The 18,002-nt window shown below is 37.3% G+C and overlaps 1 protein-coding gene across 3 annotated transcripts in view; it reads left to right on the forward strand.

Annotated features, from left to right (window-relative positions):
- The window catches only part of LOC103139848 (stAR-related lipid transfer protein 13), a 57,937-nt gene extending 52,599 nt beyond the window's left edge, over positions 1-5,338 (forward strand). For all 3 annotated transcript variants that reach the window (XM_007554704.2, XM_007554708.2, XM_007554695.2), the window contains 4 exons: positions 1,266-1,520; positions 1,752-1,969; positions 2,991-3,167; positions 3,256-5,338. In XM_007554704.2, coding sequence (XP_007554766.2) covers positions 1,266-1,520; positions 1,752-1,969; positions 2,991-3,167; positions 3,256-3,370 — 765 coding nt within the window. In that variant the 3' untranslated portion in view covers positions 3,371-5,338. The remainder of the gene's footprint in view (positions 1-1,265; positions 1,521-1,751; positions 1,970-2,990; positions 3,168-3,255) is intronic.
- Positions 5,339-18,002: the final 12,664 nt, after the last annotated feature.

Here is an 18,002-nt window from a genome sequence, read left to right on the forward strand (position 1 = left end):
CCCCCCCCCCCCCCCCCCCCAAAAAAAACCCTACTCACACAAAAAGATGGATTTCTTGCTGAAACGCTCCTTTCCCCCTCAAAACTTTATGTCATTAGATTTGAGCTGACTTGCAGTTCCTCTTGCTCAACTCTCTCAGTCCGTTCCCTCAGTGCTGGGATCTCTCTGAAGGGAACTGCTTTGAACACAACAGAAATGCCCCATAAAAGGCAGTGATGTTAATGCAAAATTCTCATGCTACTTGTGATGTGAAAGATTTAAGTAGGATTTTATGCAACATGCATTAAATCTGAGTGCAGGAATATTCTTGCAAGTTTGGGCACTCAACAGAAGTCATCTTAGTGTAAGAGCAGAGTTTTGAGTGTGTGCAGAACAATATGTGATAAGAAATTAAATGGATTAAATTAAAAATCCACTAATATTGAATAAACATGAATACTACTGAAAAGTTCATGTATTTCAGTAACTTAATTCACTAAGTGAAACACATTACATTGACACATTTAAGCCTTTGTTTCTGTTAATTTTCTTGATTTTCCACTTACAGCTAATGAAAACACATTTAAGATTAAAATTACTAATAAAAATAAATATTTCTATTACAGAAATGTGGACTTTTTAAAAAGTCTGTTTAATACCTCCTTAAATATTACCTTGAAAAGCTGATTTTAATCTGGTGTTCATGGGAACATGTATTCTACCATCTCAATTTTGGCTGAAACTGATAAAGTGAATAAAAAGAGAGAAAATTTTGAGAAATACTTGAATAATTAACTCATAATTTTAGTTTGAACATAAAGGTAAAAATGTTCTTAAATTTTTCAATGGTTTCTGAAGTAAAAGAAAGTTATTTTGCCAGTGGGTTAGTTAAATTTTAGCTTTAAAAAAACATTTCAAATTTACACAATCAATTCCAGTCACTTTAGTTTTGTCTGTAAATGTAGAAATAACACCTGCTTCAGAATAAAACCAACCCATTCCAAAGAACACTAACAAGCTCACATTATACGTAAATGTTCCAAACACAGCATGTGTCTTTATTTCAACCTACACATTTCTCCTTGGGGATAAAGTCTATTAAGTATTTGAAATCGCTTACGTTTCATTTTAGAGGGAGAGAAGAAAGGAAATATAGTCTGAATTCTGCAAATATCTTCTATCTTCATCATCACCTCTTTTCACTTCTTTTCTTCAAATTCTGTTCTGTTCTGTCCGCCCTGAGCTGATTGGTTTTTTGTGGCACACCTTTTCTGGTTGTTGCTCAGATCCCAGAGGAAATGGTAACCCAATCCCGCAACTCCTACATGGAGGCTGCGCTGATGGTGCCCCCGCTGGAGGAGCTTTGCAAGGTCCAGGAGGAGGAAGATGTGGATGAGGAAGTGGAAGAAGAGGATGAGGAAGCATCCTACAACGCACACATAGAAGGGCTGATCCAGAACTTGCTGAAAGAGGCCAAGGACAAGAGTAAAGGCTGGGTGTCCCGCTTGTCTTCTGACAACACGGAGCTGGCATTTAAAAAGGTGGGAGATCACTTTGTTCCAATATGGTGGGATTTTGGAGACGAGGAGTCGAGAATAAAAAAGATAAGGTGGCAGGGATTAGTAGGATCTTTAAAAAGGCTCCACAGTTATTGCTCTCCTCATGTGGTCAAAGCAGAAAAACCGAAACACAAAATTTTAGAAGTAGAAATCAGGAACACGAAGACACTTTCTTTTCAACACTTTTTGACATTTCCAATATTTGTGTGTAAGGTTGGAGACGGGAATCCTCTGAGGAGGTGGCGGGTTTGTCTCGAGGTGTCGGCGTCTCCCTCTGAGGTCCTGCAGCGGCTCCTGAAGGAGCGCCCGCTGTGGCAGACAGACCTCCAGCAGGAGAAGGTTCTGGAAACGCTGGACAAACAAACAGACGTGTATCATTACACCTGCAGCAATATGGCGCCTCTGCCCTGCTATGACTATGTGGTACTAAGGTATGATTAATGCACAATGTGACGCATGTGTGGAAGCACGCGTGTATGCGTGTGTGTGTGTGTGTGTGTGTGTGTGTGTGTGTGTGAATCTGACTGAGTGAATCATATTTTCTCAAAAATTGTCACATGCAATGGGTCTTAGTATCAAAACAAGCATGTATTTAATCAGTTAACAGTAATTATATAAAATAGAGAGACTGCACTTTTATTAATCCACTAAGGTCAGATAGAGTTAAATGTTCAGAGATAATTCTGCCTATTTTTACATGAATAAGAAATGAGTGTCATGATTATGTTTTCAAAGGGGCATTACGTAAAATTGATCATTTTTAGCTTCATGTCATGTCATTCCCTCATCAATAACACACCTGGAGTGTTGCTTTGATTCTTTCATGGATATCTGAAAAAGTTCTTGAATTTCATGTGGCAGAAAATTTAGCGATATCCAAACGTTTTGCTTATTTTCCCAAAGCTCTTCTCCTTAGAGCTGCAGTCTCCTGCCGAACCTTTGCCTCCCTCACAGAGCACCCCTTTTCTTTGCCTCCCTCTCTCTGCTCCACAAGACTAGAGGCAGCAGCAATTAGCAAACCCGTGACAGAGCAGCACGCCTGTTTATCATGCGAACCAGTTCTCAGTCCAACGCGTTTAATCATACAAATCATGTATTTAACAAATACATGATTTGTACGGTTGTTAGCGGCATTGTTGTGATGACGTACTGAAGCCAAAGTGTCGGAATGAGAAGAGATAGAAACTAATAACATGGTATCAAATTGTGAAGTCAAAATTTCTTCAAAGTCAAGTTTGATAAATACAGCATTTTTATAACCACTGTAGGTAACATAGTAACTTGATTGTGTTGTAAACTGGCACTATGTTCCTGGAAAATACACAATACTATCTCTGTAAAAACATTAAACTACAAAGAAGTGGTAGTTAAGAGTATCTCAATAGTTAGACATAATTTGTTCCCAGTTTCTACAATGAAGCTCTAACCTCACAATGTTTTTACACCATTCAGATCGTGGCGTACAGACCTCTGTAAAGAGTCCTGTGCGCTGGTGTGCGTGTCCGTCGAGCATGACGACAGCCCGCGTGTTGGAGCTGTGAGGGGGGTTGTGTTGGAGTCACAGTACCTCCTCGAGCCCTGTGGGACGGGGAAGACCAGGCTCACACACATCTCCAGAGTCGATCTCAGGTGTGGAAGGGCTTCATCATCCATTTACAGTCAAGTCTTTAGCTAGATTTTAAATTTATGACATGTTAATTTGTCGTCATCGTTGCAGGGGAAGATCTCCAGAATGGTACAACAAAGCGTTTGGTCATTTGTGTGTTAATGAAGCCCAGAGGATCCGCTCCTCGTTCCTCCCAGGCGATCAGAGTCCTGAGGCGAAGAACTGAGCTTCAAACATAATTCTTCAACCTGAAAACCAGTTTAATCACCCAAGCAATCTTTTCTTGGTGCTAAGTTACAGTTCTGGTCAGATATGAAATCAGTAATTTGGGGCTTTTAAAGGTTTATAAGACCCATCCAATATGGGTTTTCAGAGTAAATTGATTATAAAACAAAAACCGCTACTATGTTTTGTTTTTTTTTGTCAACATTCAAACCAATTTTGCTTGTAAACAATAAAAAAACAGAAGCCATGCCACAAAGCAGATCACTTTAAACGAGCTTTGCCAGTTATGTCAAAGGAGTAATCAACTCTCCAGTCAGAATAATGGCAGATAATTATATATATAAAAAATGGGTGACTCATTTCTAAGCTGTCCTATATATAAATAAGTCATTAAAACCCCCAAATTAAAATGATGTTCATATCCATGATGAGTCGATGTAAACTTCTGACTTGGACTGTACATTATGCTGAGTGGGCACATAGAAGGAAAGTGTTTTTATTCTCATTTGCAGGTATTTTTCGACATAGTACTTTAATTTATAATATAAATTATGATATTGCTTTTCAGTCACAATTTCAAGATTCTTTCCAGTTCTGAATGTGTTACTAGACATTCAATCATCAGAATAGCAATTTACTTTGCGAGTACTTGTAAGCTAAGTGCTTTATTAAAAGGATGATGTCTTGTATATAGAAAGCGAATTCACTATTTATTGCTTTGGTTTGTTCTACCAAATATTTAGCATTTATTTTTAACATCCTGAACAAACAAAACAATGAGAGATGAGGAGATAACACTCTAATCCCTGTTGTACTTATCTACGATTTACATATTATGTAAATTTATTCTCAAACCAACTGTTAATTGAAGCTCATATATTATTAAAATACTATTATTATTTATTACTATTACATTTCTCAAGATTTGCGAAAACGTCACAAGGCCTGCTTATTCTACCAATCTTAGATTTGTTTTTAAATTAAGCTGTAAAAACAGGTCTCGCTCACCTGTAACTTGACTTTACACCAGTGAACTCTTTACAAGTAACATGGGAATATGCTGTATCTCCAGCTTTAGCTTGACGATATGCCAAATCATTGCTCCGTTTGCACTTATAAAAGTATAAAAGTAATTACACAAAACTATCAGAACTCCTTTAAAAAAAACAAAACAAAATATGGACACATGTCAGCACCGTGTTGTGAAAAGTCCACTTGTTTCATGTAGAAGGTCCACACAAAGAGTCCTGAACCACATCGAAGGGGACGCAATCACTGGGTCCATAAATGTGTTTTTAATATTTTATGTACGATTTCACAGATGATGTCCCTTTTCAGTCCCCACTTTCAGTATTCAAAGGTGTTCTTTTATCTCTGTATATGGTATTCTAGTTGTTGTTTTTTTTCTCGTTTGTGTTATACAATGTCTAAGACATGAGACCATTTCACTGCTTCTGGGAAGCATGTTTGAAACTTAGCGTGTGTGCATGGTTGTGCCCGTGTATCAGCATTTCAAACTCACTTACAGCCCGTACTGTAAACTCTCTGCAGCGCTCTCTGTGCCATCACAGCTCTTCAGGGTCTTCCTATCATATTGATAAGCTGAAATGTGAAATTTCCACACACCATCCGTAGGGAAGCAGTAGATGAAAACTCGCTCCACCGTGGTACTGCCCTGGCTTTAATGTTTGTTTCCGCTGTAGGCAGCATTGCCATGGTGTTGCTATGATATAATATTATCTCCACAGTGCCGCCATAATCCTCGCGTGGATGCCTTTTGCTGGGTGACAGTGGCGCGTGTGCATGAGTGCGTAAGAAAGGATTGAGAGACTCTGACGTGAGACCTCCGCTGTTTGTGGAGAGGTTCCAAACTTAGCTTAGGGCTGGAGGATTTATGCTTGTTATTTTTGACAGTGACTGAAAACAAAGCTGTTGTTTCTAAAGAGGAGAATAAAAATTTAAAAGTGCATTCGTTCTCTGTTTTTTTTGTAAAATTCTTCCATGAAAAAACATATGGACATGTATTATAAAGAGTCCTGTGTTTTGCAAAGATTTTCATACCCCTGAAACTTTTTCATGTTTTGACAAGCTTCAACGCACATTTTATTGAATTTTAGTTGGATTTTATGTGAAAGACCAAAACAAACTAGCCATTTTATTTATTTATTTATTTTACAAGTAAGGAAATATAGTATATATAAAAAAATGACATGCATTTATATTTAAGAAGGACTTGTTTAAAACAGAAAAAACATATACCAAGCTTTCAACATCTCTTAGATCACAGCTTCCAAATATGGGAATGGTGTGGAATAAATGTAAACCTACCAGGAAATTGAAGTCCACCTCAACTGATGAATTGATGGGCAGCTCTACACATCAATGTAGCAACACCATCTCCATGGTGAAACACAGTTGTGGCAGCATCATGCTATGGGCATGAAGAAAGAAGGTGATCAGAATTGATGTAAAAATGGATGTAAGTAAATGCTGGACAAGCTTGGATGAAAACCAAAACAAAACAGCAGGAAGACAACCCTAACCATACACCCAGACTTCCAATGTACTGCCTTAGATTAAGGCATATTCATGAATGGCATAGTCAAAGTTCATACCCAAATTTAGTTCTAAAACTTTGCTAAAATATAACATCACAATGGCATGAAGCTGCTAATCACACGGTGCTGGCAGTGGCATGCTCTGGTCAACGCGGGTAGATTCATGCCTTAAATGGTGGTTCTACCAAATACTGACCTAGTGGGATTGTACGCCACACTTCTCAGATTTTAGTAGGAAACGAAAAACAAATAAGTAAGGTAACATACAGTTTTCATTGCACTTTGAAACCATGCATTATTTTGTGCTGGTCTATCACCTAAAAGTCCATCAAAAATAATAAAAGATTGTGACTTCAAAGTGAAAAAGTATATTTCTTAAAATTCAAGAAGCATTAGTTTTGCATATGTAATATTCCCCTTGTCATATGTTGCTGTGTCCATGAAGTGGTGCTCTTCTCCCTCTGGAGTTTAAACGAGCGTGGAAAGTGTGCCACAGGAAATATTTTTAGATAAGCCAGTAAGTGAAAAGTCCTCAGAATCACAGAGGGCTCTCCTCAAGGACTTTTCATCGCTTCCCTTCTTGTGTCCTTTAAAGCAGAGGATGGAAGCTAACTCTCCGATGCTCGGATCAATATTCAATCACATTTACCTGCTTAGCTGAGTTAGATAGATGGTCCAGACTCTCATAAAGGACAAGGAAGGGGTTTGGATACAGATACCACTCTCTAAAATCTCCCTGCATGTGAGTCAGCATGTCTTTTTACTGTGTGACAACAGAGAGACATTACTTTAACTTCTACCTCATTTAACATGTCAGTGGTTTATCTTGAAAGTGGGGCACATGGTTACAGCTCCTGAATGTCAATGATGCTCTGCACGGTGGGTGTGTTTTAGCTCTGCTGCTCCACAGGCTCTGACAAATGGAGAACATCATTTTGCAAATTACTCGGTGAAACAAGAAAGACTCTCACCAGGTGAAACAGTAATTTTCTCCATGAATCAATTTCATATCTGCATTTGTGTTTTTTTTTTCTTTTACAAAATGCACACAGAACTAAGCAGATGTTGTCTTAAGAAAAACGGGAGCCACACAGAAGGATAATGCAGTTTGAAATTATGCCTCCCGGTGTTTGTTGATGAACTAAAACGGATTTTTTGTGTGTGTGTGTGTGTGTGTATATAAAACAAAAACTACTCTTGCACACGTGATGCATTAAGATACAGAATAATGCTGCCTATATTTTGCAAAAGGATTTAAAGGGCCCTCTGCTGGAAAAAAACAGAAATGTAAGTTCAGCTTCAACCTTAAATTCCAAACGACAGAAATGTGAGTTAAATATTAAATATAATATGTTAAATAATTTTCCAAACAGATACATAGATGTTTGTAAAAGCTAATGAATTGTTATTCATTAGCTTATTCTCGAGATAAGTTTAATTTAGTAGTACTAGCAGCAGTAATAGTTTCCAACATTCATGTTCGTACAGAATTAAGCATTTAAGGATGACCGCTTTTCATTCATGTTTTTAAATTGAATTTAAGAAAAGCTTTAATTAGTTTTAAATATTTTCTACATCTGGGTGAATATGGAAAAAACATTTGTATTCCCAGATTTATTTCCTTTCTGACTGAATGTATCTATTTGTGTGTTTTGTCCATTTTCTTACAATTATGTTTCTCAAGGGCCTTAACAGAAATTTGGTATTGCTACAATAATTATTATTTCTCTGGAACTAAACTGGAAATTTTAGCCATTATAATCTATCAGGATTGTCTGATTTCTATGTATTTATTCTGGACTTTAGTTTTTGGATTCAACTGATTGTTTATTAATGTCACTTATTTATTTTGTGCTGAGATTATTATTTGTTGTCTGTTCTTTGTGTGTTGGTTTAGATTCTTCTTTTATTGTTCCTCTTTTACGTTTATATCATATATTAAAATCCTCTGTTAATATATGTGCCTATTAGTCACCCTCCCACAGCTTCCTTGCTTTGTTTTTGCCCCCAGCTCCTACACATTCTCCTGATTGGTCTCACCTGCTTCTTATGCTGCTCATCAACCCTTCGGATAGTTAAAAGCTTGTCAGTTTCCCTTTGCTCAGCTGCTTTATTTTTACCTTAGTTCTCTAGTTCCAGATCATCCATTTGGTGTAAGTTGTTTCTTCAATTATCTAATTTATCACCATTATGAGTTTACCACTATATGAACAAACACATTCAAAACTATACATCTGTGAACAAACTGTAGAAGCCAGCAACAGTCTATTGTTCCTGGTTAATTTGATTTAAACACAATTTAAGTCAAATTGTTATATCAGCAAGACAATCCAGTATTATTTCTTTCACTTTGTTCTCTTTATCTGCCTTGTTTGCATGACTTAAAATCTGATTGGGGAGGGAAAACATTGGTGGGACAGATGTGTCCCCTGAGACTGGCTAATCCACCATCTTCTTCCAAACAACCACGATAAGGTCATCAATGAATAAATTAACCAGTGAATGAATAATTAATGGCAGCATGTCAGCAGTACAGGTGTCCTTGAGTGTATGTAGAGAAACTCAAAACACAGGAATAACACGAGGAATGATGAAATTCTGGGAAATTCTTCAAAAGTGGGTATAAATAGTCAGAAAACTGACCTTCCACATACACACTTAATGAATAATTCACATAATTTAAACATGGAAGCTCTATGAAGAGCTTATTTAGACATGAATCAATATGTTCATAGTTGTGAATTGGAGCCTCATATTTTGTTTAGGTTTTAAACCACATAAAGTCTATATTTTAAAATCATATTTATTCTAGATTTGCCCCTTCTATGAATTTTATTTCCATTTTTAAAAATAACTTTTTCCTTACATTTTTAACTCCAACCAGGCTATGATTTTCAGGGTAAGCTAACTGGAACCTGACACATTCAGGGCAGGCATGGTGAGAAATCGACTCATTCTGACATGAATACTTTTAGCTTTCAGGTCATTGTCCTAATTTGAACTTGTCCCACAGCTGTTTGTGACAAGTGAGAGACACCTGAAAGTGTCTGCAGGTCTCGCAGAAGTCGAAACCAAGAACAACAGATTTGGCTTCATTGCTTCTCTCATGTGCATCGCTACGTGATGTCTCAATTGAATTATTAATGCCAGCTGGTATTCTGAAGGTTCTCCAAACACTATGAGAAACGCATGCACAAATTTGCATGAATATGCATTTGATTGTAATATGATGGTGTTTTCTTCTATTGCCGTGCAGTTTTATGCAACAGGAAAGCATTTTCTATGCTTTACAATAACATAGCAAACTGCTAAACAACAGTTTTGTACACAGTTAGCTCATAAAAAGCAACAGCATAACTTGAAATGGCATCTCCAGGCACCTGAAAACTAGCTTCTATCAACCAGTAATAAAATCTGGCTCCTCAGTCTCTAAATACTTAATTATGTTTACCAACTTGAATCCAGAGTTGTAGGGCGGCGTTTTAGAGCTTCTTTAAGAATAACAGATTTCTGCTTCAGGTATAGGAGCTGTGAGAGGCTATAGGGTCCATGGGGCTCGGTGGTAGATAAATAAACATTCTTCAAGAAGGTACTAAAATACAAAGCTTGGATTTATGTACTGTGTATTTCAAACTCACACTGGGATACTTGATATCATTACTCAACTAGGGAATAGCAGAAAAAGAAACAAGGAAAATGTTTGCTAGAGTCATCTGTCTTTGCTTGTCACTACTTTAGAATTTTTATGTTTAATTTTAGTGCTTTATTTCTATTTTTCAGGGTAAAAATGCATCAGTAAAGATGCTTACAGAAACGTTAACATGTGTTGGACAACAATGACTATCAGAAAACTGTGTCCAAGTAATGGATTCACTGCAAGATTTTCATTGGGTTCGGCATGAGAAGTCAACTGAAAGACAGCAAATTAACTGAACCTTTTATCACTGAATGCAATCCCATAAAAAAATTTGTGGCTGGACATAAAGAGTAATTGATATTGCATATTTGTGCAATAAAATTTTGGTGTTATAAGTGAAATTATCTGCCAAATGAACAAATTCTTTTTCATCAATATTAAGAAATTGTTCTTAAGGTCTTATATTTTGCTGAAAAGTTACTTCCATGTTAGTTTTTCTCGTCTCAAGTGTACCGAGACTAGCCCAGAATTAATTGGTATGATTTTGTGTTTTTGCAGTGATATTCTCAAATAAAATCTGTGAACACAACACAACGCAGTTGTTCTCAGTTTTTAGACATGTCGTCTGCTGAGTATCTTTTTATCCCACTGCCTCTGACGCTCACTCTCTAATTTAGTAAAACATCCATATTCAATATTCCTCTATTCAAAAGCCTCCAAACATCCCATAATAATCTACGGTTGTGCTGTGCTTTCAGCTGTAAGGAGGATCAGCAGGAATTCAGCATGACAGATGTAATATCTTTGGGAATCTCTAAATATCGAGGGGGATTTTTAATAAACTTCTGGGAGTTTGCCAACATTAATATCGGACTCATCAGGGAGCTGAGGCTCCGTGGGGCTAAAGACACTGAGCCGTGCTTCAATGCTGTCAGAAATACTTATGAAGAATGCTCACAAGCGGAGAAAAGCAGATTAATTTGTCTAACGTCCACTGCTCTCTGGTGAGAACTGGCCTTGCTTACTCAGTAGTGGGAAGTATGTAATTCATAAGCTTTTCTGTCGAATCTCAAAGCATATGTAATCCCAGTTGAGTAATTTATAGAAACGTGGTCAATGTTGCAAAACAGTGAGATAACCCAGACCTTAATCAAAGCCCAGGGAGTCTCTTACTTGATAATTTAACAGGTCAGGGTTGTATAACAACAAACTCAGCATTTAAATTATTTAAATAAGGAATTGTGTGCTTATTAAGAAACAAATATTTCCAATGAAATTTGTTGTTGTGGTATTTTGTCTAACCATCTACTGTTTTGAAAATGTCCCTCTCTGAATTTGTTTATTGGGTTTTAAAAGGAAGCGATCTGTATAAACTAAAGTGGAGAGCATTATCCTTAGAATGTTGAACTTTGCAGAAGATGTAAGATTTCAAATAGGCTGCTTGGAAACAAAGCAACTGTGCCTACCATGCAAATTCAACTAAGCTGCTTTTTAAAGTCCTTTGTGACGTGTTAATAAGACCACCTGTGCCAAACAAACTGAGTGATTCACACAATGTAACCAAATCAGAGCAAGTATTTAGTCCCCAGGATTAGAAGATCTAAAAAAAAAAAAAAATTAGGCCAATTAGAAAATCTTTTCCAATCTTTTCTAATACTGTCAGAATGTGGACTTTTCTTGCTTTGTTTACAGGAAAAAAAAAATCTTTAACTTTACAGATATTGGAAATGCCTAGTCATACATGCTGAGCTAATTCCAGGACCCTTCAATCACAGGAAACGCTCCATATCGATGTAATACAAGTGCTGATAAACTAACCACAGTCAAACTGTGTTTCAGTTTTGTTATCTGGAAAGCTTGATTATTCTACTGTTACATTTATCCATTCAATCAAGTCAAGTCAGAAGACCTCATCTTTCAGGCTGATCTAAGCTGGACATTTCAGTTACTTGGATCAGCCACAGTCTACAGCTCTTGACCATAGGTGAGGATCAGATGTTAAGGGGCTGTGAACACATTTTTGATCCCCTTATATGATACATTCACATGTTTCAGATAATCGCATAACTTCTAATATCAGACCTTTTACAAAAAGTAGATCTCTTGTGGTTATCTCTTCTATCAAGGTGAAACAGTTTCCATACAAACCTATAAGTAATTGTCCTCAAACCACAGAGTCATTCTCCATAAGTGATGAAAACACAGATCAGGGCTGATGGTCTCCGCCACATTATTGTTTCAATGATTCACCCACAACATTGCAAAACTCCCAGAACAACATCTAGAGGTCTGCAGACCTCATTCGTATCTGTGAAGGTCAAAGTTCATGATTCAACAATAAGAAAAATACTATGCAAATACGACACCCATTACCTTGAAACAAGAGACCAGAGGTAAAAAAAAAAAAAAAAAAAAATTTCACCAAACAACAAAAAACATCTCGATGATGATGCCCAAGACTTTTGGGAAAAACGTTTGTGAACTGACAAAATAAAAGTCTAAATAGTTGAAAAGTATGTAAAACAAAATGTCGTTCAGAAAACACTGTAGTTAAGCCCCTGATGGTAGCTGATGACACAAGCTGAAGTTAGGTCTGGGGGTAATAACTTTTTGAAATGGGACAAGATTGGTTTGAATTTTTTTCTCTTCATAAATTCACATTTTAAAGATGTTTTTGTTTTGTTTTCTTCCTTCTTTCATTATCTGAAAAGTGTAAACATGTAGGAATAAATCAAACTCAAATTAGGATAGCAATGCATTAGCTGCAGGGCTAACAAAGAAATGGAAAACTGCAATAACCAAATAAAATGGACATGAAGAATTAAAGCTCAATGTATGTTTTTACCATACGTCAGCTAATGTGTTCGAGTGGATAATTATCAGGTAACAAATTCTTCAAAATTATATGTAATTACTTTGCTGACAAATTGCAGGAAGTCCCAGAAAATTGATGTTTTTTTCACTTCAGTAATCAGAGCATTTCTCGTCTTTATCACACTCTCCCTCTCACACACAGACAAATATCGACACAAATTGCACACCAGAGTGCAAATGGACGCACTAACTCACAGCCATCTTGCTGATGACTCACATTTGTCTGTGAAAACAGGAAGTTATTACCTGCGTTTCCATCACTGTCTGAGGTAATCTCTGTTTATCTCTGTATCCTAACAACAGCCAATCTGGAAGTTACAATTTTACATTTCAGCTCTGGAAATCTAGTTAGCTGTTTCATGTTAATAAAATAATGACCGGTCAAATGCATTTAATGCATCTCCTCCACTCATCAAATCTTTTCTGACATGTGTCACCTCTGATCTGCATGATGCTCGCCAAGTCCTCCTCTTCTCAGAAGCTCCAGCACTATGCTGAAAGATGCTGCAAGATAAAATGGAAGACAAATACCTTCCTGACTGCAAGGGCAACACATCTAGAAAGGAAAGACATGATGCAGAAGACAAACGGGAGATTAAGAAAAGCAAGAAGGTTGAACAACGCTGATGCTTTTCATCCAGCCGCTAGTCAGAACCCACTTTCTCTCATGATGGAGTCCTTTGTAGAGTCATGACAGAGCTGCAGAGGAGAGCCTTTGTCTGGAAACAAAGAAGAATGTGTTTGTGTGTGAGGGAACCTGCCACTGTGCTTGTGCACATGTGTGTGAATCCAAGTGTGAGCGTGAATGAGAGCTACATGCCATGTGTTAGTTTGAGAAATAGCTTCTTGGAGGTGTGAGGGGAAGTGTGTAGCAGATGTGTGCTGAGCAGAGTGTGTGATTGTCTCCCTCAGTTTCTCCTACGTTGAAGATTGGGGCTGAGGAGAAAATGAGATGATCTCTGCTCATCTGTGAAGTTCACTAATGACGTAACTTGGTCACACACATGAAACACACACACACGCACGCACACACACACACACACACACACACACACGCATATATAAAGTGCAAAAGCTATAAGCCAGCTATAATGCCCTTGTCAGCGGTCAGTAATTCAAAAAGATAAGGAGGGATGCATGAAAGAGACATATCTGCCTGTATGAAAATACACTCCAACAAACACAGACAGGCACAGAGAGAAAAACAAATCCGCCCTCATAACCTCCTTGTTAAAGCAAATCCTACCCAGCAGATGTGCCCTGTTGAAGAGCACATGGTGCACAAAACAGCCTTATGTACACACACATAGGTTGCCGACTATATAGCCTGTGTCGCCAACATGGAGAGTTAGTGGGATATTGTTTGGCTTTACCTGTTAGTTAATGTTCAAAGATGCCAAGTACCGCTGAATCTTTATTTGCATACACAAAAAATTTACGAATGAAGAATCGTAACACTTCGATTTTCTGTAATTAATTGCTTGAAAATCAGAAATTTACATTTCCTTTGTGTTTGGTAGAATTGCCTGTAACTGTATGGTGAAACAAATAAAAAAAAAAACCACACACACAAAAAAACAGAAACCTCACTTTAGCTTCATTTGTTTATCTTTAAATTCTGCATATTTTTGTAGAAGAAATAAATAATGTGAATGTTTTGGGAAATGCTTTACATTTCACAAGGCCAACATAGCCCACATGGATGTTAATCAAATGTTTTTAACAATAAAAATTTGTTAAAAAAATTTAAATAAAAGAGAATACAGTTTGCATGTTTTCCCTGCGCATGCGTGGGTTCTCTGCAGGTACTCTGGCTTACTCCCACAGTCCAAAAACATGACTGTTGTGAGCACATGGTTGTTTGTCCTGTCTGTCTCTGTGTTACCCTGCAATGAACTGGCAGCCAGACAAGGGTGAACCCCGCCTCTCGCTCGAAAAGTCTCGCTGGGGAAAGGAACCAGCACCCCAGCCCTTGCAGTCAGGAAGGTATTTGTCTTACACCCTACCCCACTAGGGACAAGGGTGTAAGAAAATAGATGGAAGGAAGAATACAAATATAAAAAACATATAAAAAACATATCAAATTCCTAGGCATGCCAGTATTGTTTTAAAGAGATAGTTTAAATTGGCCAACAATAAATTACTATTTTTGATAAATGCAAGTTTTGACAAAATTACAAAAAAAAAGATCTTTTGTTTTTTGTTTCCTCTTTTAATTGTATTACAAAATTGTAATCCAAAGTGAAGGTCAAAATATATTTTTATGTGATAAACTTAGTTGACTGCATTTGTGTGCAAAATAACTGGGCTTCAGAGTAGTCAGATTCCATTCTGCCTTTAAATATATAAACAGTCTCTGCCTGGAAATCACACGCCCTAAACTGAACTCCACCTGAATTGCCCCCCTGCACTCGCCCCAACTGAGTAATTGTTTGGTTATTTTCCCATTCTGTGTTACAGTTTTTTGCCTGAACAATCAATAACTATTTATTAAGTAAATGTATTTTAAAAGTCATAACACAAACCAAACCTTTCCTTGCTGGTCTGTGCTCTACATGAACCCATGCATGGATGGCTCCATGTTATTCTGCTTCAGTACCCTCCCAGGGAGCCTTGAAGTGCGCATGCCGCACACAGGGGGCGTCAACATGGACCCATTTATGGAAGGTAATTGTAGCATATAATCAAACTCCCGCCTCCGTATTATTTTAGAGATAGTAGTGCTAGTCTGATGGGTATTGTGTTTTATTTGTAAGATTTGAAATTAATGTCAAAATCATTCAAATGAAACAAACAAACAAAAAATCTCAAGTGAAAATCTGTTCATAAATGGCTTGGTCGAAGATATTTACAAAATAAAAATAAGAAAATAAACAAATCCCTACCGAAAAAACCAAAATGCTCCTCAGTTTTAAGATTTATTGGCAACACTGGACACGTTTCGCAGACACTTCCACATCAGCTCCTTATAACTTTTGATGACCTGTGAATGAGATTATGAAGTGGGAAAATATGAGTTTTCCTATTAAGATTTGCATCAAACCAAGATGCTACTGTTATATAGGTAGGATATAATGGAAAAAGATCATTTATTTTGCAAAATAAATCATTTTAACATAAAGTTAAGGTGTCAGTGCTGTGCAGTTAGATAATGCAGTTTTTTTTAACTTGATGGACTTTTATTGAGCATCATTTTACTGATATCAAACCTTTTCACTTTTCACATTGAGTGGTTATTGGTGAGTGAATTTTAGGTGAAACATTTTCATGTAGAAACAAGTGGTAAAGTTTATAAAAACCACAAGTAGTTAATTGGTGTGTACGCTCAATGTGGTTGAGCTGTTGTACACATTAGTTTAGTACATTCCTGATTTACTTCATTTCCACGTTCTTTGTAAACTATGCAAACTGAAATGCTATCTCTTAGCATTAAAGTTAAAACTGCGGCTGTTTTGTGGATGCAGACCAGGTTCTGATTCTTAGCAGACATCAAAAATATGAAAGTAAAAAAATGGTGCAATATCTGACTTTCCTGTCATTATAAATGTAGTTATTGCTGAAAAGAGAACAGCAATTTGAAAGTTTACCATATCACATTGCACATTAACAAAACCAAGATTGTTTATTCACATATGGAATTCACATATAGCGATGCGTATCCGAGTGCCAATATTTAACAACCTAGATTGANTTGAAAAGTATGTAAAACAAAATGTCGTTCAGAAAACACTGTAGTTGAACCCCTGATGGTAGCTGATGACACAAGCTGAAGTTAGGTTTGGGGGTCATAACTTTTTGAAATGGGACAAGATTGGTTTGAATTTTTTTCTCTTCATAAATTCACATTTTACAGATGTTTTTGTTTTGTTTTCTTCCTTCTTTCATTATCTGAAAAGTGTAAACATGTAGGAATAAATCAAACTCAAATTAGGATAGCAATGCATTAGCTGCAGGGCTAACAAAGAAATGGAAAACTGCAATAACCAAATAAAATGGACATGAAGAATTAAAGCTCAATGTATGTTTTTACCATACGTCAGCTAATGTGTTCGAGTGGATAATTATCAGGTAACAAATTCTTCAAAATTATATGTAATTACTTTGCTGACAAATTGCAGGAAGTCCCAGAAAATTGATGTTTTTTTCACTTCAGTAATCAGAGCATTTCTCGTCTTTATCACACTCTCCCTCTCACACACAGACAAATATCGACACAAATTGCACACCAGAGTGCAAATGGACGCACTAACTCACAGCCATCTTGCTGATGACTCACATTTGTCTGTGAAAACAGGAAGTTATTACCTGCGTTTCCATCACTGTCTGAGGTAATCTCTGTTTATCTCTGTATCCTAACAACAGCCAATCTGGAAGTTACAATTTTACATTTCAGCTCTGGAAATCTAGTTAGCTGTTTCATGTTAATAAAATAATGACCGGTCAAATGCATTTAATGCATCTCCTCCACTCATCAAATCTTTTCTGACATGTGTCACCTCTGATCTGCATGATGCTCGCCAAGTCCTCCTCTTCTCAGAAGCTCCAGCACTATGCTGAAAGATGCTGCAAGATAAAATGGAAGACAAATACCTTCCTGACTGCAAGGGCAGCACATCTAGAAAGGAAAGACATGATGCAGAAGACAAACGGGAGATTAAGAAAAGCAAGAAGGTTGAACAACGCTGATGCTTTTCATCCAGCCGCTAGTCGGAACCCACTTTCTCTCATGATGGAGTCCTTTGTAGAGTCATGACAGAGCTGCAGAGGAGAGCCTTTGTCTGGAAACAAAGAAGAATGTGTTTGTGTGTGAGGGAACCTGCCATTGTGCTTGTGCACATGTGTGTGAATCCAAGTGTGAGCGTGAATGAGAGCTACATGCCATGTGTTAGTTTGAGAAATAGCTTCTTGGAGGTGTGAGGGGAAGTGTGTAGCAGATGTGTGCTGAGCAGAGTGTGTGATTGTCTCCCTCAGTTTCTCCTACGTTGAAGATTGGGGCTGAGGAGAAAATGAGATGATCTCTGCTCATCTGTGAAGTTCACTAATGACGTAACTTGGTCACACACATGAAACACACACACACGCACGCACACACACACACACACACACACACACACGCATATATAAAGTGCAAAAGCTATAAGCCGGCTATAATGCCCTTGTCAGCGGTCAGTAATTCAAAAAGATAAGGAGGGATGCATGAAAGAGACATATCTGCCTGTATGAAAATACACTCCAACAAACACAGACAGGCACAGAGAGAAAAACAAATCAGCCCTCATAACCTCCTTGTTAAAGCAAATCCTACCCAGCAGATGTGCCCTGTTGAAGAGCACATGGTGCACAAAACAGCCTTATGTACACACACATAGGTTGCCGACTTTATGGCCTGTGTAGCCAACATGGAGAGTTAGTGGGATATTGTTTGGCTTTACCTGTTAGTTAATGTTCAAAGATGCCAAGTACCGCTGAATCTTTATTTGCATACACAAAAAATTTACGAATGAAGAATCGTAACACTTCGATTTTCTGTAATTAATTGCTTGAAAATCAGAAATTTACATTTC

Source organism: Poecilia formosa, unplaced genomic scaffold, assembly GCF_000485575.1.
Source record: "Poecilia formosa unplaced genomic scaffold, Poecilia_formosa-5.1.2 Scaffold3, whole genome shotgun sequence".
Lineage (NCBI taxonomy): Eukaryota > Metazoa > Chordata > Actinopteri > Cyprinodontiformes > Poeciliidae > Poecilia > Poecilia formosa.